This window comes from Pelecanus crispus, chromosome W (assembly GCF_030463565.1).
Source record: "Pelecanus crispus isolate bPelCri1 chromosome W, bPelCri1.pri, whole genome shotgun sequence".
Taxonomy (NCBI): Eukaryota; Metazoa; Chordata; class Aves; order Pelecaniformes; family Pelecanidae; genus Pelecanus; species Pelecanus crispus.
In genome coordinates this window covers 21,824,067-21,850,281 of record NC_134675.1, presented here as the reverse complement: position 1 = coordinate 21,850,281, position 26,215 = coordinate 21,824,067, and the positions used below count along the sequence as shown (strand labels likewise).

Genomic DNA, 26,215 nt, shown 5'->3' with positions numbered 1-26,215 from the left:
GAGCCTGCAGGAGACCTGAGCTCTTCTAGAGTGGCAACTAGAGCCAGGCAGGACTCCCCAGGGCATCTCAAATGGCTCCAGACCCCTACATTTAGGCATCTGAATTGAGCCCATAATCAGCACAGTCAATGAAGCAATTCAGCTCTCCTTTGCAGATGGACTCAGTGAAAGTTCATGCTGTCACTTGTCAGCATGAGCCAAGTCATGGGCTCTCAGACTTTCATCAGCTGCTATTTTCCCCTCTTGCACTACACTTGTCTCACAGCCACGGGCTGCAGGGCTCAGATACGATCAGCTTCTGCACCTGTCCCCTGTGCTGGGTCTTCCAGTGCTCTTGCGCACTTGTCCCTCCACCCTCTAGTCCCTGGAGGCAGCACAGAGGTCTTCTCAGTGTTTCACCTTTCGTGTCTGGAGGGTGAAGACACCATCGTCTTCATCTCATGTCTGGAGGGACAAACACCATCCCAGTATCAGGAACGTTCATCACTCTGGTTTGTTTTTCAAGCTCAGCTGCTCATCCAGGTAAGCACGGGGCTGGGCTGCAGTGCCTGATATCTGCTTAGCACTTGGAGCATCTGGACTAAGGGGCAGCAAACATGGATGAGAGGTTTGGCAACACGTCACTTTGTGTCCCTGTTGCTCAGAGATAGAGGAGACTGTTATCTTGCATTTCCACCAGGGACGGAGTGATGAATTTAAAGAGTTAGTGGTGTTCCAGGCACTGAGAAGTAGGTAAATGCTGAATGTCCCAGATTAGAAGAGGGTAAATCCTGTCAACAGATATATACCTACTCTACACTCAGTACTATTCCTGGAGCAAAAGGGTGTTTAGGATGACAAGACCTGACCAGTCCCCCAGCTATCTCTCTACCCCACCCCATTCTTGCACATTATAGTCACACTACATACAATGAGGGTCACAGGACTGAGACACATTTTTCCCTCCTGGAGGTGGTTACATGGGAGCATGCTGGCAGTTCTTATGTCTCATGACTTATATTTGGGTCTCACGTCTTATATCTGGACTGCATCTCTTCAGCTCCCACCAGAGTAAAACAAGAGGGGCACCAAGTCACCCCATAACACTGAAGTAACTGATGTGGGCACCCATGGCTCTGCTGGGCGAGCAGGGGCAGCAGGTAAGGTGTCTTGATCTGTCCTGAAGGCAGGAGAAAAGTCCCACCCCAGACTCCAGGCAAGGACTCTCCTCCTCCACCCTTGGGTCAGAATGGTTAGCTGCATTCAAAGGGTACTTATTCCCTCCTCTGCCACCAGCTACGAAGTCTGGCATCACTTAGCCATGCAAGTCCTGTGAAGCAGCTGGCGTGGGCTGGACTCATGGACTTAGATGCAGATGAGCTGTGTCTCAGTGCTTGAATTAAAATATTTCATGCAAGCAAGCAAAAGAAGTCAAAGACACGTTCATTTGAGACAATCAAAGTACAGGAGAGTGGGGGACATTTTATAGACTGTTTCCCAGATCCCAAGGAAGATGTTTCAGCCAGTTCCAGGCCAGTAGCAGAAATTAGTAGAAAGCAAGTGGATATCCTGGGGAGGAGGAGTAGAAGATGGGGTAGATGGGAACTGTGCAAATTCCCTGCAAGGAGCTAAGGTAATTTGTGATCCTGCAACCAATAAAACCACCATCTCAGGCAGCACATCTGTTGTTATATTTTCAGAGGTGTATCCTAGTTGGCAATCTTTAACCTGAGAACTTGTTCTCCTTGTTGTACAACTCCTATTTAATTCTTTCTCTTTCATTCACCTCCTTTGTCAGATTCTCAGCCCCAGCTGGACAGGTTCTGCTGGGGAAATGCTTTGTTAATAGCCATTTGTTCTCAGATCAGCTGGCAGATAGACATCGAAGAACAACTAACTCAGGCTTAACTAAACTTTGTCTTCTGGAGCAGTTCAATGTGAAGGCTGCAAGTTTTGGGTTTTTTTTTTAATATCCTCTGCCACTCCCTATCATTTCTCTGAGCAAAGGGGAGAGGTGCTGCAGCTGGTGGGACAAGAGCTCAACCAGTCGGTCCCCCAACAGGGCTCCTAGGGAAGATTTTCCTTCTTCAACTATAAATGCCACTCACCCTATAAGAGAGTAGAAAAGAGAGTAGAATTTGTTGCTGTGCAGGATGAAGTCTCCATCGCCCTTCCTTGACACTCTCACAGGGTGTTTAGCAGTGTCCTGGCTTGAGAAGGGACCAGGTCTCCAGGGCAAGCATGGAGGAGCACACCAGTAGGATAGAGAGAGGGCTGGCCCCTCTCACCGAAAGGAGCAATTCAGGTAGTGGACCCCTATAAAATGCTAATGCTCATTGCCACAGGATGTCCCCAGGGCAAAAAGTAAGAATTGATCAAAAAAAGACCTCAGGGCAAATGTATTCAGGGGTAGTTACTAATTTCCATGTTCTTGACACAACCTCCAGCTAAGAAAGGCCCTGTCATGCAGTTCACTGGCCGTGGAGAATGTACAACCAAAGGAGAGCTCACACCATGCTTGTCCTACCTCCTAGGCTTTTCCACCACAGCACTGGGACCTGAGAGCAGTGGCCTGCTGTGACTGCACCAGGCTGCAGGAACTGAGGGTGAGATATGTTTTATGTCCTGGCTGCATCCTCCAAACTCACAGACAGTGATGGAGAGGTTAGCAAGCCAGAACTGCAGGCAGCAAGCACAGACAGCTCAGGCACCAAGGGGGAAAGCTGAGCATGAGGTGAGAAATTACAGCAGCTGAAGGGCAGCCACCTCCTCTCATGTAGGAGTGGGGATGAGCGGGAGGCTGGTCTCCACTACAGGCTCCCCTGCAGGAATGACTGTTTTAAGGCAGTGCTTGAAATTCCCAGTGCAACCAATGAATGATGGGGGGATTAGAGGAAAACCCCACAACAGTTTAGACTCCCACATCACTTGCACCCAGGATTACCAAGATACTTTGTACGAGCACAGATACCCACTCAGTGGTATTTGTAAGCACATCTAAAGGGATAGGACCACATTCCCATGGGCTCCACAGGTGCAGAAATCTGTTTGGTGATATTTTCCACTTGCTTCCCACAGGTATCACTGACATACCACTAGGTACCTTTCCCAGTAAGGGAAAGGATCCAAAATTGGCTGTCTTCTCATTCATGTTGTTGTAACTTTTCAGTAAGTGTTGTTTATGTTGGATTTCATAACCTGCATAATTCCACAACATAAAATTTCTCGGGTGTCTGTATATCTCGTTCAATGCCTCCTCTGTGCAGCTGGTTTTACTTCCAAAATACCAGACACCTCTGTACACCTACCATTTGTAAAAAAAAACCAAACAAACAAAAAAAAACCCCAAATTCAAGGGATACAGGTACTGCAGGGCTGCCTGAAACTATGGTAAATATAGGATCAAGGGTTTCATTCAGTGGTGCAGCAGCTCTTGGCTTGGATGTGTTTTGGTAGCATTTCTGCACAGACCTATCTAAATGTGAATGCAGACTTTGAGTTGTTTATGCAGTCTGTGTTGTTTCACTTGCAGGGGGAGGGCTTTGATGCTAGCAGAGACATGCTGCTTTCATAAACCAAGACAATTAGATATCAAGATGGGTTTATGGAGATGGATACTGATTTTTTTAAAATTCTTTAGAAATTTTAGGAACAACAGATCAAAGCCACCTTTTTAGTCCTAAACTTGTTACAACAGTTTAACAAGGAAACTCCAATTTTAATTTCTTCTTCAGACTGTTTGAATCCACCTCTGCACAAAACTTTGCCAGCAGAATATTTCAGCTGCTTCGTAACTAAAAATGTTGCCCTTTAAAATGATTGAGTCGTTCTCTCTGTGGCTTTCACACCTTTCTGCTATTGACCTTTCCTTTTCCAGTGTGGCTTTTTTATTATTATTATATGGCTAGATATCAAAATATTTTCAATCTGATAAGCTCATTTGGCTGTATAATAATTCTCCAGCCCCCTGGAGTGAGATGGTTGTGCTTGCTTCTCCAGCCAAATTAATCTTTTACAGTGGTGAAAAACCACATGACAGCAGCTGGGTTGCAGACACCTGGAGTTCCTTAATGTCTTCCTCATAGTGCACACTCTGCACCAAAAAAGCATCATGAGGGACATTGCTCCTGAACTGGAGCTTGAATGGGGAAGAGTGAAGAGGAACCTCACACTCAAAAAGGAATTTGTGGTGCCAGGAAGGATTTTTATTGTAAAGACTAAACAAGGTGGTTTAATAAGACGCATGTGCAAGGCTCCTACAAGGCTACAGAGGCTCCTAAAGAGTTGAATGCTCACAAACTCGGATGCCCTGGAGACACCAGGACTGCAGGCATGCTGGAGATATAGGATGAAGGCAAAATCCTCAGCTGCACAGGAGAGCTGGGAGTACAAGCACAACCTGAGCACACAGAACTACCAAGGTCTTACAGCAGGCAGCAAGGAATAAAACAGACTTCATAGCCCAGCCTTTGCCAGTGTTGTTCCTCAATAGAGCCCATCCCTCACCTTCATTCTAGGAGGGCAGGCAGAGACTTGTCCTTCTCTTCTTTGGCCTGTCCTGGGATAAAGCCCTTGCAACAGCTTCAGGGTTTCTCTCCCATAACAGCCTGGGAGAAGGGGACAGGACCAAGAGAGCTGCCAGGTGGCTCTTTTTGATGGAAAAGGATGTCATGAACCAAGGTGAAGGTGATGGGGAGAAGGGAAGAGAGCAAGCAGCTGATCTCCTTTGGGCACATGTGGAAATCTGCTCTGGTGCAGCTCCACCAGACCTGCTTGGCAGTGGTCAGCCAATTGCCAACCAGCTCTTGCATCCCCAGCACTCACCACTGGCAGATGAAGAGCTGAAACTCATTTTGGGATAGAAGAGCTGCACAAAGGGAGGTTGTATTATTCTCCCATCTGCACTGCAGTGCCTAGCACCATCAGCCCTTTGATTCATGATGCCACCTTGCTCCCACAAGGCAAAGCAGAGCAGGGTGTGGAAGAGATCAGCACTGCTGCTGCCTTTTCACAGATGGACAAAGCAAACAGAGCTGAAGAGCCTCCTGACACATGTGTCTCAAGGCAGCAGAAGAATGGGGAACCAAAAGCAGGTTTCCCTGGGGCATTACAGCACCTGCAGCAAAGAGCTTAGACCCACCTGAGAACCAAGAGGAACTGAATACTTGGCCACTTTTCCAGCCTGCCTTATAAATTTTGTAGGTTTTAAAGTTAGAAGGGACAATTCCTGTCAACTTGACCTTCTGTAATATAGAGGTCTAGGAATTCCCTCCATCAGGACTTGCTCTTAAGAGTATGGTTTGCAGTTTAACTGAAAGACCTTTTTGCAAGACAACCAGTCTTAATTTGAAACCTCACACAAGAGAGAATCCACAACATCTTTTAACATTTTGTTCCAGCAAAAAATTACTCTCCCTGTCAAGCACAAATAGTTTAATTTGTAGATTTATTTCTTATTTCAGTAGCTTGACAGCTGGAGTTCATCTGACCTAAAACCCAGATGACTATATTTGTCCAGAAGAGTCTTACCTCTCCAGTGACTCCAAAAGCAAGACATTAACTGCAAGATAATTCATTGCCTTTGAAATTTAGGTATGGAGAAAAAAGGAGGAAAAAAAAAAAATCAATCTTCTAGTTTGCATGGGCCTGCCAGATGAATAACACCCAAAAGCTCTCTCAAGGCAGCTAAATTGAAAACAAACAGAACCACAACTTGCAGCACTTTAAGGGTACCTGCTGCCAGGGAAAATGCCACCTGCAGTTAACTGCATCTTTCCCTCCCCACACTTTAATAACACTTTTAGAACTCTCGAAATCTGGCATATCAAACTGTCCTCTGCACTGCCCTCCTTGCATGGTTAGCAAAGAGCTGCCCTAATCACATCTCATACGGGCCAGACCCTTCTGGAAGGTGAGGCTAAGTTCTCCATAGGTCCCCATCAGCTGATGGCAGGCTGAGCCTACCCCTTTCCACATGGTAATGGCTCTCTACTCAGCACTGCTTGGTGCTTTTCCAACAGATACCAGAAAAGCTGAAGCTTTACACAGTGGGGATATGGTTAAGACAAAAAGTTTGACCTGAAACTGGTATGGTATTTTATAAAAGAAAAAACAACAACAAAAAACCCCACAAAATCCCACACCTTGAATCAAAAGTCATAAGGTCTGTAGTAAGAATTTCAATACATTGAGCAAGTCAGCTGAAGACACCATGTGATAGAAGAGTAAAAAAACAAAATTAAAAAAAGGCCTAAGTCTTGAAGAAAAAGGGGAATTAACCTCTGCAGCTATGTTAGTTGATTACATTAACATACAAGACTTCTATGCAGATTTTGAGATGAACTTTCAAGACAGAAGCGGAATAAAGCAGCATGCTTACTGCAGATAGAGTGTACCAAACAAACTCAGCAACTTTCTTGCTAAAAATCATTTAATGTCTAGTTGGTGAATTGCAGGAAACCACATTCATTCAGACTTCACTGACTTGTTTAGTATGGCACCATATGGGAAGTTACGAGTTATTTTAAGGCAGTATAATTAATACAGGAAAAACACAGCAGGACACAGATCAGCCAAAGAGCAACAATAATTGTATTTACAGAGGACACAGGCTAAAAGAAAGCTGTTTGTGTAATTCTTTGAGCACTGGGTTCAGGTCTGTAATACTTTTCCTTGCATGGCACAGCTAATAAAAAGAAGTAACAAGTGAAATATTCTGGGTGATGCTGGACAGTATACTGAATGCAGAGTAGGATTGCAGTCAGAACAACTGCATTAATTGAAAGAATAGTAAGAGAAGTTGAATGGTACAAAGGGCAAGGGACAAATGCTGATCTCTTGTACCTTTTGCCTGAAGAATAAGATGCCCGACAGCAGAATACCCCACCAATAGCCTATACCTTGGCCTTTGTACTGAGTACAGGCACCCCCCTGTCTCCTCCCACCTGCCCCAAAAGCCCAGCCCAAAAGGTAAAGGAATAAAACACAAATGGAGCACGTAGATGTATTGCCTGAAAGGGTTAATTGCATTTTGCTCTTACAGGCTGAAGAGGAAAAGGGCTTGAGGAAGATATTGCTATAGATTACTGCCTTTGCATGGCAAATTTTACTGACAGCTGCTTAAAAATACAACCAACACTAGCACTTTACAGTGTGGGTATTGACTTTTTTTTAAAAAAAAGCAAAACAACCCCAAAACATCATTTTAGTGACTGGAAATGTGTACAAAGTTACATATTTCAAGGAATTCACACATTAAAGAAACAGGCTTTGAAAGAGTTTATCTAATGCAGTGGCATGGGACCTACAAATTTTCACAACTGATACTGCTTGTTTCAAATACTCTGCAATAATATGGCAATTGGGAGAGCCAGAGATCCCCCGAGCTGCCAGCACTGCTAGTGCAGGAGGTGCCTGACCTCAGTTCCTCAGCTGTGAGTACCAGGGATACCCCAGTAATTCCGCAAGGTAGAAAAGGAGATGCTCCAAGAAGACAATGCCATAATCTAAGGCCACCCCAGGAAAATCCAACAGTATCTCAAAGCTGTCAGAGAATAGGCACTTCCCACACATCTTTAAATTAACTCTTCCCAACCCTGATATTTAGTAACAGCTTTAAAGAGTATATTTATATATGTCTATTAAAAAAAAACCCAAACACAAACACACTATTGTGAAATTTACATGAACACAGACAACTTTAGCAACACCATGTTTCCAGTAGAACTTGGCTATTAGCTGCTTGCAGTTTATATACAAAGCTGATTAATTAGAAAGGCCGCTATGGTGAGTCAAGCTGTCTTTCCAGGTTAGCCCCTGGCTAGAACAAGGATTTCCTATGTATTATCCTTTTAGGAGTTAGCAATATTAAAAATTTTGATTAGAACACCATGGTGCAGTGATTTGTAAACATTTTGTCTTAATATTAAAGTAAAATCCAGTGCATTCTCACTTTCTGCTCTGACATTATGGATCAGCTGATTGATACGATGTTCTGAGCATTCATGGGAGATACAGAGAGTTTGGCCAATAAAAATCCTTTAGACAAATTCATTCCTGGTGCCAAGTCATTGAATTTAGAGCAACACCAAGCATGAATTTGATCCACTGTAGAATCACATGCAAATTTTTTCCAGGATGTAGGAGTTTCCATTCCTTGCTAACAAAACAATTTACATTTTGCACAATCCCCACTCTACAGATGGGGACACAGGTTTGGAGGGAAGCAGTTTGCCAAGGTCACAGGCAAGGCCAGCAACACAGCCCAAAAGAGCTCTAGATTCCTTAACCATGTTGGAGGTGTTGGACAGAAATGCCCACTTCTCTCCTGACTCCCACAGTCCTCAACCCCCCTTCTACTAGGGAAAGATTACATGATACTGCATTTGGGGAAAGGCTCACAGGAAAATGTCTAAAGCAAATGCATCAGGAATATACACAAAAAAAAGGCTAAAATATCTCAAGACAGGGAAAAAAAACCAAAACACCTCTTCCTGTTGTTCTTGAAGCTCTTCTTAACTCCTTCTTCCTCTTTGCCAACTGCAGTCCTGAGTAATGAACGTCTGCCAGATCTGGGTGGCAGCTTCCTCAGACCCTTTCTTTATGCTTCACATTAGCCAGCTTGACTGTTTCCTGCTCAGAGGCAGGTGGAGAAGGCTCATCATGACATCCAATCATCAGCTGATAGACCATCACTCCCACAATGGCCCCAAGGAAAGGAGCAACAACTGGAACCCACCACCACTGCTTACCAGTCCTGGAAAACAAAAAGAAAGTGCACAAAGCAAGAACTGCAGCCTAAGCATTAGGATATTCCCGTTTGGATCTGAAACAATGCAAGATCTGGTCATCTCCAAACATCACCATTGACTTGCAAAAGACAATGGTACCCACATGTCCACAGCAGTTTCCAAGGCAGGTATTGCCCCCCACTGCAAGTCCAGGTGACAAGCAATTCAAAATAGCTACTTTCAGGTCTTCCAAGACTGCCTCTCCACCAAGAAAGGAGAGAAGCAGTTGCAGTGCCTGAACTAGGCACCTTCACTTCCCTCCCACTACTTGCAGGAAAGCAGCCCTTGATAGCATGTAGCCTGTATTGCTCATGGCTCTCTTAATTGTCTCCAGCAACAACAAAATCTTAGTATAACAAACACCCTCCGTTTTGTACCACCAAAAAAATTATGATAGGCTCATGTTTAAGGTGCAGTTGAACTTCTCATGGATGGTCCTAGATTTCCTCCCTGATAGCAAAGTTAGGTCATTTTCTCTCACCACTGAAAGCTGCCCAGCTTCTACGATTTCTTAAGAAATATCTTTTAAAGACATTTATACAATCCAAAGATACCTCATGGGTGCTAAGACTCTTTATAATGCCAGAGCTACCACCTATTTGGACTTGTAATTTTTTTTCCCCTTGATGCATAAGGTTTTCATTGGCAAGTACTTACCAGAACACTTCAGTGCCCCAGCCAGCAATGGCTGTGAAGAGACGAGGGCCAAAGTCCCTGGCAGGGTTGACAGCGTAGCCAGAGTTGAAGCCCATGGAGGTTCCAATAACAAGGACAACGAAGCCAACTGTGAAAGCCTCCAGCCCAGTGGGGACGGGGTTGTTGTAGGGATCGACAATAGCCAAAACACAAACAATCAGGGAGGCAGTGCCAATGAACTGGGGAGGAAGGTAGAAGAAAAAGAAGAATTAAATCCAGATTAATCTTTTAACCAATTTAACTCCTCTGAAGTCCCATGCATTTAGGACTCATTCTCTAAAAGCTCTTTCAGAGCTGCACTAAGTCATCCCATAGCATTATCAGACCACAGTAGACTGAGCACCCACAGGAATGGGAGCATGGAACGTGCTCCTCCTGGCAGCCCACAGGCTCAATCAAGCCCACACCTTTTTCCCTACCCACAGAAGAGCTATGAATAACTGTTTGAGCAGCCAGAAAAGCTGAAGACATCTTCCTGAACCTGCTTCCAACCTGCTACAGCTGGGTGGCTGCTGTCCATTTCTGGTTGATGGCAACTTTAAGGAGGAGACAGTCACCTCCAACACCAACCACCACCCCACACCCAGTTGACCTCTGGGTTGTGCAACAGGCACAGTAGTACAGTGGGAGTGAGGAAGAGCCATCCTTCCTCACGCTATGGCTCTTCAGGGGCTGAGAGCAAGTGATATCCTTTTCACTGGTGTCCTGGCCAGTGTTGTACCACTGGTTAATCCCCTTAACACAAGCCTTCTTGCTGTAAGGGTCCTTTCTGGCTCTGCTCTTTCTATGGGCTAGTGAGATACCTGTGTGAGCTCTAAAAACATTTCTGGATATCTTTTCTTTAAATTGCAATTCATTCTCCAACTAAAGGAGAGACCCAGAACCACCCCAAAAGATTCCTCTTCAAACACACCTTCATCCTCCCAGCACCCTCTTACCTGGTCAAAGAATCCATTCACAACGTTCAGATGCTGAGACGGGTAGGTGGCAAAGATACCAGCAGTGCCATTCTGTCCTGTTACATAGAGCTGGTTGCTGCCAAAATCCCAGATGGCATCTGGGGGGGGGGTTAAGAGAGGTCAGTCATTTTCCATCACACAGAGATAGGACCCTGCTTGGAAGATGACTAAAATGTAGGCTCCACAGAGCCATGAATATTGAGATAGAATTCCCTGAGCACCCCATTGCTATGTGTTGCAACACCATTTGCTGTAGAGAAAACACTCATTTGGAAAACTTCAGGCATGATCCACCACAGCATTTTACACGTCAGGCTCAGATGCAGATGGCCCGAGTCCCTGTTCCTAATATTTCTTTCCTGGTGCCTGGCAAACAAGATAGAGCTAAAAAGTAAACACTAAGCTGACCCCAAATCTCTCCTAAAAGTACACAAATGCCTGTGGTATCAGTTTTGGTGTCAAGACATGAGATACTGCTATGGATCTGATCTGCAGCAAACAGGATTTGGGCTGATCTTGCACTTTCCTCTAAGCCAATACACAATTAGTTTCACCTCTCAGGGTTGTCTTGTAGAGCAGTCAGCCCCTTGCCTACCACTATGTAGAAGCTAGATAACAAGCCTAGGTGGGCTGTCTAGATTCCCTCCATGGTCAACTAGACACTTTCTGAAGGTATCTCTCTTCCATGGTTTAGGCAGCTGTCCTGGTTTCAGCTGGGATAGAGTTAATTTTCTTCCTAGTAGCAGGCATAGTGCTGTGTTTTGGATTTAGTAGGAGAAGAATGCTGATAACACACTGATGGTTTAGTTGTTGCTGAGTACTGCTTATGCTAGTCAAGGACTTTTCAGCTTCCCATGCTCTGCCAGGTGCACAAGAAACTGGGAGGGGGCACAGCCAGAATAGTTGATCCAAACTGACCAAAGGGCTATTCCATACCATATGACGTCATGCTCAGTATATAAACTGGGGGGGGGTTGGCCGGGGTGCAGCAATTGCTGCTCAGGAACTGTCTGGGTATCGGTCAGCGGGTGGTGAGCAATTGCATTATGCATCACTTGCTTTGTATATAATTATTATTGTTATTATTACCATTACTATTGTACTTTATTTTGTTTCAATTATGAAACTGTTCTTATCTCAACACAGGAGTGTTTCTCACTCTTACTCCTCCGATTCTCTCCCCCATCCCACCAGGGCAGAGGGAGTGAGCGAGCAGCCGCGTGGTGCTTAGTTGTTGGCTGGGGCTAAACCACAACAGCAGCTAAGATGGGATTAACTCTTCTGAAGAGGAGACTTCAGCCCACCAAGTAGAAAGGTAACTGGTGTTGAACTGGAGGTCCTGATGTTTACAGAAATAAAGGTAGGTCCCCCTGCTTCTTTCTAAAGTGAAAAGCAGTTGGTGTTATTGCCAGGGTGGCAGTTTCCTCCCTTCAGGTGGAAGCTACAGTGACCCAGATGTTCTGCTCAGCTACAGGAAACACTGCTCCTATTGCCAGAAACAGACATCAGGAGGCAAAATCTGAGTCAAAATGTCATCCTTTATATTTGAGGAAGAGCAATTTCCAGCACAAAGAGTCAGTTCTTGCCCACTGAACACTGCCCTGTGATGAGGAACATCACTCAGGAGGAATAGATGCTTGAGGGACTGGAAGATTTCTAGGATGCTTTCCAAGGTATAGAATCATTCTGGTAAGGGCAGCAAAAACTGCTAGAAATCCCATCATCCAGAAGCTAACACGAGACAATGCAGAAGAGATCCATGGTGAAGTCTTAATTTTTTTTAAACCAAGGATAAAATGGCTCTGGAACAATGCACAGATATAGTCTCCATCACTACTAGTGTTTCAGCAGCATTTCTGAAAGATCTGTTTTAATCCAGGTAGTACCTACAAGAGGGGCCATCCAGTGGTCCATGTTACAGTGATCATTACTCAAGGACAAAGACTCATGCATTGACAATGCAGGTTGGCCTTCAGATTGATTTGAACCCATCATCATCAGAACAGGAAAGCCCTCCCAGAAACACAGTAGGGAGCTTTCTCACACCTCTGCTCTGCAAGAAAATGCTTCTCTGATCTGGGAACCAACATCCCTGCAGTGAGTCATAAAGAGCATCCATCTCACCCCAACACACACAGACAGTTTCTGCACTTACCATAGTACAGTCCAAAGACTATGCCAGCTCCCAGGAAAGCCCCCAGGGTTTGGGCCAGGGCATAAATTGGTAGCTTGATCCAGGGCTCCCGGGCTAAGAAGCACATGGCAAAAGTGACAGCTGGGTTCAGATGTCCACCTGCAGAGAGGTTGGTGGTCAGTGCACTTTTACAAGCAGAATTTGAGTCCCAGAGATGAGCCAAGGGACACCAGTTTCCATACCAGTGCCGCATAGGAAAAATGCGGCCATCTAGGCCTACACAACAATTATCATAAGTGAAATACAGTCCACATGGAGCCACAGCATACCTGATACCTGTCCTGAGATCAAAATGCCGAGCATCACAGCGAAGCCGAAGGCCAGGTTGACAGTCAAGAAACCTCCATGACTCCCTCTGCTGAGCACAATCTGTGCAACGGAGCCACAGCCAAACAGCTAGCAGGAGAAGAAGGGATTGAAATTACACTCTGTTTCACATCAGGGCCAGTTGCTGACCAGTGCCTGCAACTGCTCCACTTACACCTGCATGCACCATCACAGCTCACCCATGACTCAAAACCTTCAGAATTTCAACCTTCAGTTGAAGTATCTAGGCATTACCTCTAGGGACAGCAGGGAAGGAGAAAGGACACAGGCCAAGACTATCTCCTAGCAGGGGGAACCAAAAGCAGGCCAAAATCAAAAGCAAGATCAGACCACAGTTCACATCTCCAGGAAGCTAGAGGTCTTTGTCAGACCATCTAGTTTTAATGCGGTAAGTGAGAAGAATCAGCCAGACAGCACCCTGGATCGAGGTATTTACAGTGCAACTGTTCAGATGAGGGACCTGGGTACCTTTTTGTTAAAAAGGCTAATAATTGTTTGACACAGTAGCAGATAGATTGTCAAGGGACAGTTTTGCTAATGCCTGCACGTGCAGACATGACTAAAGGCAGCCATATTCAGCCTGACATTCATGGAGTCCTCTTTCAGGTGGCACTGGCTGACAGCAAGTGACTGGGGCTGCCGCCTTGAGCTGAGGTACCTGCAGATGTCCCAGCCCCAAAGTATGCTCTGTGCTGTGGTGGGTTGACCCTGGCTGGATGCCAGGTGCCCACCAAAGCTGCTCTATCACTACTCCCCCTCCTCAGCTGGATAGGGGAGAAAAAAATATAACAAAAATGCTCGTGGGTTGAGATAAGGACAGGAAGAGGTCACTCAGCAATAACCATCACAGGCAAAACAGACTCAACTTGAGGAAAAATAGTTTATTACCAATCAAAACAGATTTGGTTTTATTTCTCATTATCCTAATCTTAAAACACCTTCCCCCCACCCCTCCCTTCTTCCCAGGCTCAACTTCACTCCCAAATTCTCTACCTCCTCCCCCTGAGTGGCTCAGGGGGATGGGGAATGGGGGTTGCAGTCATTTCATCACATGCTGTCTCTGCTGCTCCTTCCTTCTCAGGGGAGGACTCCTCACACTTTTCCCCTGCTCCAACATGGGGTCCCTCCCATAGGAAGCAGTCCTCCATGAACTTCTCCAATGTGGGCCCTTCCATGTGCTGCAGTTCTTCACAAACCGCTCCAGCATGGGTCCCTTCTATGGGGTGCAGTCCCCTCAGGAACAGACTGCTCCAGCGTGGGTCCCCCACGGGGTCCCCAGCCCTGCCAGCAAACCTGCTCCAGCATGGGCTCCTCTCTCTCTCCACAGGTCCTGCCAGGAGCCTGCTCCAGCACAGGCTTCCCATGGGGTCACAGCCTCCTTCAGGCACATCCACCTGCTCTGGCATGGGGTCCTCCACAGGCTACAGGAGGATATTTGCTCCATCATTAACCTCCATGGTCTTCACCACAGTCTGCAGGGGAATCTCTGCTCTGGTGCCTGGAGCACCTCCTCCCCCTCCTTCTTCACTGACCTTGGTGTCTGCAGAATCATTCCTCTCATTCTCACTCCTCTCTCCCACTGCAGTTTTCACAGCAGTTCCCCCCCTCGCTTCTTAAATATGTTATCACAGAGGCACTACCCCCATTGCTGATTGGCTCAGCCTTGGGCAGTGGCAGGTCTGTCTTGGAGCCAGCTGGCATTGGCTCTATCAGAGATGGGGGAAGCTTCTAGCAGCTTCTCACAGAAGCCACCCCTGTAGCGCACACACACACACACACCCCCCCCCCCAAAACCTTGCCATGCAAACCCAATACACATGGGCACTCCAAGCACAGCCCACACCATCTCAAACTAGCCCTGTAAGAAAGGATCAGGGCAACACAGCTGGCCTATCTCTGCAGTACCAACATGGCACAGGCACCATCAAGAGAAGTCCAAATTTCAGACACCATGACACCAGTACAGCCAGAGGCTTGGCCCTCTGTCCAAGATCAGGGGTGCATCAAGCACTTTGGGGTCAAAATTTGTTTCTGTTGGGTGATAAGGGATGTTTCCTAGTAGCTAAGGGAGGCATGCACCCTCTCAAAGATGTTTGCTCCAAACAGGTGATCCTTTTCTTCCCAACCACATCCAAAAGCTATCATTCCTGTGCTCATCCTTAACAACCCAGTTTCCCCTGGCAGTTCAGTTCATCAGTCATCCAGCTGGAGGCCTTCTGCCTGGCCAAGTCTCTCCACTACCCACCATGTAATTTAAGGAGCCCTAATCCTGATCTTCTGTATGCTTTTATCTTCCACTGACTCCACCCGAACTGATTCTTAGTGTATACCAGGGATTATCACATCAGCAGGTACCAAGAACATCCTTAAACTAGGACAGGGATTACAGCTTGCTCCCAAGATCCTCAAATCTAGGGATCAAGGCTTGCCTTATTTCTACTGCACATGCACATATCTACACACCCACCAAGACTTTCTGCTTCTGTGAACTCCATGATCCCAGAGTTACTCAATTGCCACAGAGGCAATATCTGCTCCTAGGGGATAAGCCACCAAATAGGCACCAGGGATAGCTCTCTTCACTTCTCCTGCCAATACTGGACATGGCCACTGAGCAACACACAATCCAGATCGGGGCAAAGCTAAAACACACCTAACTCATCCCCTCCCATCCCCTTGACAACTGATTAATTACTAATAAAGCAAACACTGCACACAGCCTGCTGGGAAAGGAGCAGCCAAGTAGGCTGCAGGCTGACTCATGGAGGTGGACACTGTACACAGGTGCCTCTTGACAAGAAGCCAGGTTCCCAACACAGGACCTTGCATAGAAAGAACAAAGGAACCTGTAGAACTTGTTAATGAGAGGGGATGTCCAGCACTGCTCTCTACTGGGTGCAGTCAGAACAGCCCCTCCAATGTCCTAACCCTGAGCTGCCCAGCTGGGAAACCATGGCAGAGAAGACACACAGGCAAAAGCAGAAAAGATGAGTCTTGTTTATTGTGCAGCAAACAGCCATCATTCCCAGCTATGCCCAAACCATTGAGGGAAGCATAGCTCCAACTGAATAAATAAGTACTGGCTAATGACCAAGGTGACATTTGTTCCTTCCCTTACCCCAGAAGGGCCCCAGCATGCTTCAGACAGAGGTTTGGAGAGAGAACTTGGCCATAGTGTTCACCTCTCTAAGGCCACACAGCACATCAGTCTGACCAGGGAGGGGGTGAGCCCACAAAAAGCTGCAATGTGCATATGAGTTTGGCAGGGTTGGCCCCAGGTTCTTCCTATTGATGACAGTATTTGTGTTATTCACTCAGAAAGAACTGGCAGTTCAGCAAGTGAATGGTGGTTGACTCATTAGCCACATACCTTTTGGACAGATATGTATGGACAGGTTTGACCTTTGATATGCATGTGTGCAATTCCACCCTGCACCAGTGAAGTTCACCAAGTGTCCTGGTTTTGGCTGGGATAGAGTTAATTTTCTTCCTAGTAGCAGGCACAGTGCTGTGTTTTGGATTTAGTAGAAGAATGCTGATAACACGCTGATGTTTTAGTTGTTGCTAAGTACTGCTTATGCTAGTCAAGGACTTTTCAGCTTCCCATGCTCTGCCAGGTACACAGAAAGTGGGAGGGGGCACAGCCAGAATAGTTGATCCAAACTGACCAAAGGGCTATTCCATACCATGTGATGTCATGCTCAGTATATAAACTGGGGGGGTTGGCCAGGGAGCAGCAATCGCTGCTCAGGAACTGTCTGGGTATTGGTCGGCAGGTGGTGAGCAATTGCATTGTGCATCACTTGCTTTGTACATTGTTATTATCATTATTATATTGTTATTATTATCATTACTATTTTACTTTATTTCAATTATTAAACTGTTCTTGTCTCAACCCAGGAGTGTTTCTCACTCTTACTCCTCTGATTTTCTCCCCCATCCATCAGGGTAGGGGGAGTGAGCGAGTGGCTGCGTGGTGCTTAGTTGCTGGCTGGGGCTAAACCATGACACCAAGCATGAACATATGTTCTCATACATGACATCCATCCTTGGTATTTGACTTTTAGGAACTAGTTAAAATCACACTCAGCCATACTTTTGCAGCAAGTGGCTTGACATTACACAATTTTGTTGTGGTAGTGGCTATTACAATTTTTAATCAAACCACTTCCACTTCTATTTGCTAGTTTTGGATTTGTGCTGGAAACAGTGTTTATAACGCAGGGATGTTTCCATTATTGCTGAGCAGTGCTTACACAGAGTCAAGGCCTTCTCTGCTTCTCACACCACCCCACCAGCAAGTAGGCTGGGGGTGCACAAGAAGTTGGGAAGGGACACAGCAGGGACAGCTGACCCCAACTGACCAAAGGGATATTCCATACCATATGACATCACGCTCAGCATGTCAAGCTGGGGGTAAAAGGAAGTTATGGCATTTTGTCTTCTCAAGTAACCACATGTGATGAAGCCCCATTTTCCTGGAGATGGCTGAACACCTGCCTGCCAAAGGGAAGCATCATAGAATCACTTAGGTTGGAAAAGACCTTTAAGATCATCAAGTCCAACCATTAACCTAACACTACCAAGTCCACCACTAAACCAATTAAGGGTAGAGTAATAATTTCATGTTTCCTGGCTTGGTGGCTGCATTATTTATAATGAAAGTAAAAACTAGGGATCATTAAGGTTGGAAACGGTCTCTAAGATCATCAGTCCAACCATCAACCCAACACCACCATGCCCACTAAACCATGTCAAAGTGCCACATTTACCCATTTTTTGAACACTTCCAGGGATGGTGACTCCACCACCTCTCTGGGCAGCCTGTTCCAATGCTTGACTACCCTTTCCGTGAAGAAATTTCTCCTAATAGCCAACCTAAAACTCCCCTGGTGCAGCTTGAGCCCATTTCCTCTTGTCCTATCACTAACTACTTGGGAGAAGAGACCAACACCCACCTCACTACAACCTCCTTTCAGGTAGCTGTAGAGAGCAATAAGGTCTCCCCTCAGCCTCCTCTTCTCCAGGCTAAACAAACACAGTTCCCTCAGCCGCTCCTCATAAGGCCTGTGCTCCAGACCCTTCACCAGCTTCATTGCCCTTCTCTGAACATGCTCCAGCACCTCAATGTCTTTCTTGTATTGAGGGGCCCAAAACTGGACACAGTATTCCAGGTGCGGCCTCACCAGTGCCGAGTACAGGGGAACAATCACCTCCCTGCTCCTGCTGGCCACACTAGTCCTGATACAAGCCAGGATGCTGTTGGCCTTCTTGGCCACCTGGGCACACTGCTGGCTCATGTTCAGCCGGCTGTCGACCAACACCCCCAGGTCCTTTTCGGCCAGGCAGCTTTCCAGCCACTCTTCCCCAAGCCTGTAGTGTTGCATGGGGTTGTTGTGACCCAAGTGCAGGGTCCGGCACTTGGCCTTTTTGAACCTCATACAGTTGGCCTCGGCCCATTGATCCAGCCTGTCCAGGTCCCTCTGCAGGGCCATCCTACCCTCCAGCAGATCGACACCCCCACCCAGTTTGGTGTCATCTGCAAACTTACTGAGAGCGCACTGAATCCCCTCACCCAGATCATTGATAAAGATATTAAACAAGACTGGCCCCAAAACAGAGCCCTGGGGAACACTGCTCATGACCTGTCACCAACTGGACCTAACTCCATTCACCACAACTCTCTGGGCTCGGCCACCCAACCAGTTTTTTACCCAGGTAAGAGTACACCTGCCTAAGCCATAAGCCACCAGCTTCCTTAGGAGAATGCTGTGGGAGATGGTGTCAAAGGCTTTGCTAAAGTCCAGGTAGATGACATCCACAGCCTTTCCTTCATCCACTAGGTGGGTCATCAGGTCATAGAAGGAGATCAGGTTGGTCAAGCAGGACCTGCCTTTCACAAACCCATGCTGGCTAAGCCTGATCCCCAGTGAAGGAATTCCTTGTTTTGCTTTTTTTGCGTGCATGGCTTTTGCTTTCCCTATTAAACTGTCTTTATCTCAACCCACAATTTTTCTCACTTTTACTCTTCCAGTTGTCACCCCCATCCCACCAGAGAGGAATGAACAAGCAGCTGTGTGGTGCTTAGTTGCCAGCTGGTGTTAAACCATGATGCCATGTAAGACAGGAGACCCTCAGCATCCATTTTTTAAGTCTTCCTTTTTCAGTGCTCACAGAGAAGCATTTAGGAGCAGCTAGCTTGAGTTGAAAGGCAAGGAAGGTCAAATAAAAGCAATTCAGCGTTTATCCCAGTGGCTTTTAAGTCCATACAATGGATGTAAGAGTCCTTAGTCAATATTACAGCACTATGGTCAGAGACAGTGGTGCACACCCAAGGCAGAGATGACCCCTCACTGTTGATTTTAATAACCTTCCTCCAGCACTTTTCCCCCACACACACACTTTTTTCCTCTTTGTTTTTTTTTAAACAAACAAACACACAACACATTACTGGAAGAACATCCCAGACAACAGAAACCCAGGCTAGTGCCTCACATGGCAGTGTGTGCAGCAGTCAACTGTTATACCCCCATGATCCAATAGCCAAGTTCAAAAGCAATTTTAAAGTGCTAATAAAATGATTGCAGCAAAGCATTACTCTGATGTATTAAAGCTACTTTCCTAGAAATTGAGGTCAATGCACCACCAGGTTAATGGAAGCCTGCTCCCTAATTTCATCTTACTGGCTCTAGCAGAACTAATGTCTTTCCCTGCCAACAGGGAGGCTTCTCACACCTCCTCCCTCACAAGCTGATCCATCTCCTTGCACTGTGAAAAATAACAAAATCCATGTTCTGCAGGATCTGAGTGTCAAACTGGTTCAAGGATAGAGGGGCTTACAAACTCTAGAGCCTGTACAAGGGAGGGGACAGCCAGAAGCAGCAGCAAGACCAGGAAAAGGTAGCAGATCACTGGGTGACACTTCACTTAATTTTTGAAATTGAAAACTTAAATTCCTGTGTCCAGGGCATGTTTGGAGACTGGCCATTTTGCTTTGTCACCCAAGGTAAAACCACCCTGTCTCAATGTCTGGAGACAAGAAAGCCCCAGAGCTAGTCAGGGCTGGTAGGAAAGGATCTTGGAGGACAAAAAGAAAAACAAAAAAAAAGTTGAAAAAGCTAATGAAGAAGTGAGGCCACCTGAGTTTATAGGCAGACCTTGTGAAAAGCAGCTCCATATGTGAGCTCAGGAGGAAGATAGTGCTCAGCACTCCCCTGCACAACAGCCAGGTTTCTTCCCTTGTTTGCCTCCTCTTTTCTTTGCCTGTGCTTTTTCACACCTTCAAGTGTAACACAAAAGGCCTGGATGCATTTGCTCTTGGACTTCAGACAGCCTGATCTCTAAATCAAGATGGAAAAGTTTTGCTGGCATAGCCCAGGAGGAGTGTTATTACCCAAGTTACTTTTCAGCCAGCAAATAAGCCAGGGATTAGGCAAGGAGCCTGATGTAAGTCTACCCTAATCACCTCGGTGGATGGGAAAGGCTGCTTGCTCAGCCCTTGCTGCCCTCCGGTTAGTGGGAAAGATGCCAGAAGGGCAGTTCAAACCATGGGTCTACTCTGAAGGAAGAGACCCTAAGATATTGATAGAAGATTTTAAGCATTAAATACACAAAGGGACCCCTCTCTTCGTATTGGAGCAGAACTTAAGACTATCCTCAAGGAGGGAGGGGGACAGAGGACTATCACTTTACAGCCAGTTCAAAACAACCTCCCAACTCCTCTTCAGCTCAAAGCAAGAAGGGGTTAAAGGCACTGTAAGTCTCCCCCATGGCCTTTTGCTGCCCTCCCCAAGTAGCAGGACCCAGCTGGGTAGATCTGAAGACAGTTCTATCCCCATTGCTGTTTCTGCTCAAGCAGCATGCAGAGATCTTCAACTGCATGGCCCATGCAGCCAGGACTACCTCCATTAGCCACAAAGACAGTGCAAGGAGCACTGTCATTTTTGCCTTTCCTTCAAAGCATCTCTCGAACAACCAGACTGATCATCATTTACAATGGGCAAAGCAAGGAGAAACATTATACTCACACACAGAGTCAGGTTTCTTGTCCAGCACAGCTGGAGCCAGCCTGGACAGAAGCAGTCCTACAGGGAAGGGCAGGGGCAGATGGTCTGTCATGTTATGGCTCTTTCTACACTGCACACTGTCCTGGAGCCAGGCAGGGCTGCAGGACTCAAGAGATAAGAGGGTCTAAGGAAAGTTGTGCCGCACATACATCACGTGCCAAAACAACATTGCACAAAGCTGGAGATGAGCAGTGCTCAGCGCAAGAAACCCAAGCAACCGTCAGAGGAGTTGGGCATTAGAGAGGAAACTCACTATTTTAGCTTGTTCCCCACACTGAAGCAAGAACACTTATTCTGATATCCCTCAGATCAGGAAGCTTTAGCTCTTAGAAAGACTCATACTTCCAGTGGGGTTTTGGTCACAGGGTTGGGCACTCCTGGGGAAAAGCTGCATCCCCATCAAGGGCAAGTCTTGGTGCCTGAACTGTCCTCTTTGTAGGAAGGAGAAACCTCCCTGCTCCTGCATGGGGACAGCAAGAAGGGAGAGTTAATGAAGAGCTTCAACCTCTTCTGGTAGAAGAGGTGAGGGAAAGCAGCAGTACTATTTCCCATGCCTCCACACCCAGCAGCACAGACCCTTTGCATGGAAGGATCAGCAGCATTCGACATACTTACAGCAGAGATTTCCAGCCCCTTTTAAAACCTAGCAAAGCATTAACAAAGAAGAAAATTAAAAATTAAGAAAAAATAAAATCACATTCTCCAAATACAACAAGCTGGGTTCAAGAAAATCAGCACAAATCAAACAGCAACTGTGGGAATTGCCATGCCGCCCTGGATGGCTGCAGGATGAGCAGAGACTTTAAGCTCTGCACTGCCAACAGTTAAATGAGGTTCCCTTCACCTTGATCATCCTAACTACTTTGTTATTTTAGTTTCTGTGGTCTGCAGCACACTCATACCCAAAAAAGCTCCCACCTGGCCACAAAGTCAGGACAGCCCTGATTGAAAAGCAATTAGGAATTGTTTTGTTCTTTCTTTGTGCCTCTACAGCAGTGAATCACAGTCCAACTTTGAAATCAATTATAAACAGCAAGTTACTTCTGAAAATGTAAAAACAGAGTCAGTTTTGGTATTTACAGCCAGCAGAGCAAGGCAAACAGATCAAGTCTTTAAGGGAGACATGGAGACCTGCCACTGAAAGTCTGGCTTTAGTGAGTTACTACAGTAATACTTCAAACAGCAAGTAACTGGGGAAAATGCCTTCAGCATTTGCATTGCTTCACTATTGCCAGTAAGTAGTGCTTCCAACATAGGTATAGAGTTCAAACCTAAAGTACCACTCAAAGTGCATTTTGAAGGGGGGGAGTCATCTTAATTATCAAAGGGAAGGTAGAATCAGCATTACTATTCTTGTAACAGAAAGGACACTACCCACAGACCAAAACCTTGCACAACATGGCACTGTATGCAGCAAAAGCAGCTTGCAAGTAGAGAGCACCTTGCCTTTGCACTATTCAGGGCTTGGCTGCCTTAGTTGGATTATTTTTCTTATCAAAAAAGAGGCACTGTTTTAACATTCACTACCTTTACAAGCTCCTTAAAAAAAAATAAGAAAAATAAAATCAAGCACTAGGTTAATTCTTACAGCCAAGGAAACTTTGCAGGGGTCTGAAATAGCTTTGCTCTAGAAGAGTTTGAGCATGCTGCAGTCATTATGCAAGTGAAAGGGAAGAGGGAAGAAGCTGAAGCTGCGCGAATATCCACAGTGGGACAAGTTTCACATTACACAGTGAAATTTAAAGTAAGCTGCAAACTTTAAACAGTCTCACTCCCTTCGGCTCAGGAAGTTTATTTCAGTGTGATATCAAACCCTAAGTCATCCCTAATATTGTCCTGCTCTAGACATATTTGCATTCAGTAAACTCCATTTCCCATGAAGAGAATTTCATGGATCCCAGGTCTTTCCTCAGATATTTTATTGCCTGAAGCCCATGACAGCTATTTACTGAGCTAAAATGCAGCTAAATGCATTCACACCTAGCTCAGCCTGCTGGCAGGATGGGCAACAGGGACTTTTGCAAGGTACAAATGGTCAGTTTTGTTCCAGGCAGAACGAGGATCTCTCCTGGGATTATCCAATTTAAACTACTACCCATCTGAAAGGGGAAGAAAGTCAACTTCAAGGCCCTGTTTCAGGCAGATGATACAATAGAAAGATGCAGTGGAATCCAGGTGGTAAGGAGAAAAAAAAAATTCTTTTTAGTAAAATAAAATCTGTAAGCATCACATCATTAGCAGAAGAATAGGCTGTGACAGCTCCAAGGCAGAAAGGGACTGATGCCCAGCAGAGCCATATTGCAGGCTTGCTGCCCTGGAACCCATTTCCCTCTCTGTATACCTTGTTTTTGCCTGCTGACAACCCAGGAGTATTCACCATGTTTGGGACTTTCCCATTTCTCCCACCAACCCACCCTATCTTCTCCCACATGAACACAGAGTACCCACAGCCCTCCATCCACTGCAGAGTTGCTAGGTGACTTTTACAAGACCTATGAGATGGAGTTGAACGTGTCACTAAAACCAGCGTATTCTTTGGCTCCAAACACCAGCTCAGGAATTCCTGAACAAGGTGAGGGATCTACTTGTACACTTACACACACACTTTAAAACACAGCAGGTGCGGTGCTCCCAAGGACAAGGCATGTGTTGCCTACTTTTGCCAGTACAGCATCCAGCCCGGTTGATGAGTGTCTATTACCACCCTCATTTTTGAGGCTGGTTACGATTTTGTAACAAAACCTTCCTCAGGCTCTGAGCACATCCCAGCTCCTCTCTGCCCCAGAGAGGCAAGGCTGTAGGAAAAAGTAATCTCTGTTGTACCAACTAATACAATCTGAAGAAGGAATAACATTTTTTTGATCACAATCCCTTCCAAAAGCTCAGATCCACATGGCTAAAGGCTTGCCTTGTGTCTCCAGCAATATTAACTTGGCTAGCAGGAGACATTATTCCTCCTTACAAGTCTTACCTTGCTTCAATCCTGAGGCTAACTGCAGCAACATCAGCTATTCATAGACAGCAGCTTTCTACCTGTTAATCACTTTCCTATCAGCTTCTCCCCACCTTAATCCCAAATAATTCTTCCCTGAAAAAAGTCAACAGGACTTGTTTGCAAATCACCAAAGCTGGGTCACTCTGATGATAAAGCCATTGCACTGTGCAAAGCTGCTTTCTTTTAAGAATGGTAGTATTTTATGGGGAACTCAGTTGAGCCCCCTATCCTCCCACACAAGACCAAGTAGCTTCCTCATCAAAAAAAAAAATCTTATTTGTGAAAGCATAAAATAGTGTCAGTTCTTTTGTGTTGTCCCCAGGAGCACATGCAGCTTTATCAAGCCTTCCTCCACTTTCAGCTCCTCCAACTATTAGATTTCTCCCTAAACAGTCCTGCCAGTTACAATGAGGTGTAAACTCAGAGTCACTCCACTGAAACCTATAGGATTTCTGGCTTTACACCACTTCAGAGGAACTTTCACCTGCAGATATTCACTGTGCAAACACAAACTCATTTCTGCTGCAATATCAATGCACCAGACCTGTGGCCCTTTTTCAAATACAGATGCCCAAACCAGATATCCTATCCCAGTTTTGCTACACAGGTATTCGCTCCCCACAGCTCACACACAACTATCCTAACACTTCACATCTGCCTGCGACTTCAAAGCAAGCCAGGGCCACTCAAAACATCTGCAAACTAAATCACTTATACAGATATCCACCCTGCTTTATCCCATCCCTTTGGAAACCGAGCACTAGAACAGGCAGAAGAGTTTTATTACCATTCACCATTTAAGAGCACATCAAGTGACAGCTCAGCGCTGCCACATACATGGCAAGTGCAAGCTTCTGATCAGCTGCTGGCACAGGCTGCCGCAGCGTCATGCAGCACCGCTGATAAGACCCTGGAGAACATGCAGCCAACAGCAAAAAACCACTGCAACAGTTTAAATTCTGGCTGCTGCTTCTCCATAGGATGCACAAGGAAAACAAAGCAAGGTAAGGAAAAAGCTTTCACTTCCCCAGGTGATAACACTTGAAGTATTTCAGGGCCAAGAAAATATTCCAGGGCAGAAAGAAAGGAAGCTTTGCACAATCCCTAGCAAGACACTTGCTGCTTACACAGAGACTTTTTTGCTCCCTGCACTTTGCAGACACAAAAAAGCCCCCAAACACCCAACAAGCTCTGCAGAGCCCACCCTTTGCCAGCAACACCAAAGCTCACCCTATGGCAACTTGAATGAATTTTTTTACTGTGAATAAGGACTTCTCCTCTAGTGCCCATGCAGCAGGTTGCACTGGAACTGGGCTCATCCCCATTGCAAAATCTGGCCACAGCACAGCCCCTTCACCAGAACAATTTCCCCCACACCCAGGGGTTAGGGAGCATCCCCACACCACATAGCAGACTCACCACCAGGATCAGCGTCCCCAGGCACTCTGCCAGCACTTGCCGGACTAATTTGTTTCTGATCCTCAGGTGGTCATCAATAGTAGCAAGAACATCCTTTTGCCTCCCCATTGCAGCAGAGGCACCCTTCAAGCAGTACCAGGGGAAAAAGCAGCAGCTGACAGAGCATCAGCAAGGTTTCTTCCCTACTAGGGCTGCCTTTGCTTATAAATAAGTTCAGCAATGCCTGACACGCCTCCTGGGTAACCACACCCCTTCCACCCACTCTTCAAACCTAACTTTTTTTTTCCCCCCCTCCTTTCCAGTGTGAGACAGAGTGGGTGGTTTTCTTTATTTTCTTTATTGCTCGCATAGGTGAGCGAAAGATTCAGGAGTTTCAGAAAAAGGAGGAATTAAACATGGCAAAGATATCCTGCCCAAACCCCTGCTGTTTTCATTACTTACCACCTAAAACATGGGACCGTATCTGCCCAGCTTCAGCTGAGGTCCTAAAAGCTAAATGCATGGACCAGTGTCTTAACCCATTTGTGCAATCACAGTACCCTGCTTTCAGCTTGCTTTCCCTCCCAAGCTCCTGCAGGATGGCAAAGTGATGAGTGCTCCTGTGCTAAGCCAGAGGCTGCAGGTGCTTTTGCAGCAAAATCGTGGGGCAGGAAGGTTTGATCCCTACACCTGTACTGCGGGCTGAGGCCAAGGCATCTCCTGACTCCAGCAATTACCCAGTTAAAGTTGGTATCATGAAGCAAGACCAGACCTCTCTCTCTGTGAAAAGCTGTATGTGGGTCCAAACTCTC

The 26,215-nt window shown here is 46.1% G+C and overlaps 1 protein-coding gene across 1 annotated transcript; it reads right to left on the bottom strand.

Annotated features, from left to right (window-relative positions):
- Positions 1-8,565: 8,565 nt before the first annotated feature.
- Positions 8,566-25,532, bottom strand: LOC142596523 (aquaporin-3-like). The gene is made up of 6 exons (XM_075725672.1): positions 25,425-25,532; positions 12,887-13,013; positions 12,579-12,716; positions 10,403-10,521; positions 9,426-9,643; positions 8,566-8,734 (listed from the first exon to the last, which is right to left on the bottom strand). The coding sequence occupies exons 1-6, from the start codon at positions 25,530-25,532 to the stop codon at positions 8,566-8,568; spliced, it is 879 nt and encodes a 292-aa protein (XP_075581787.1).
- Between the last annotated feature and the right edge of the window lie 683 nt (positions 25,533-26,215).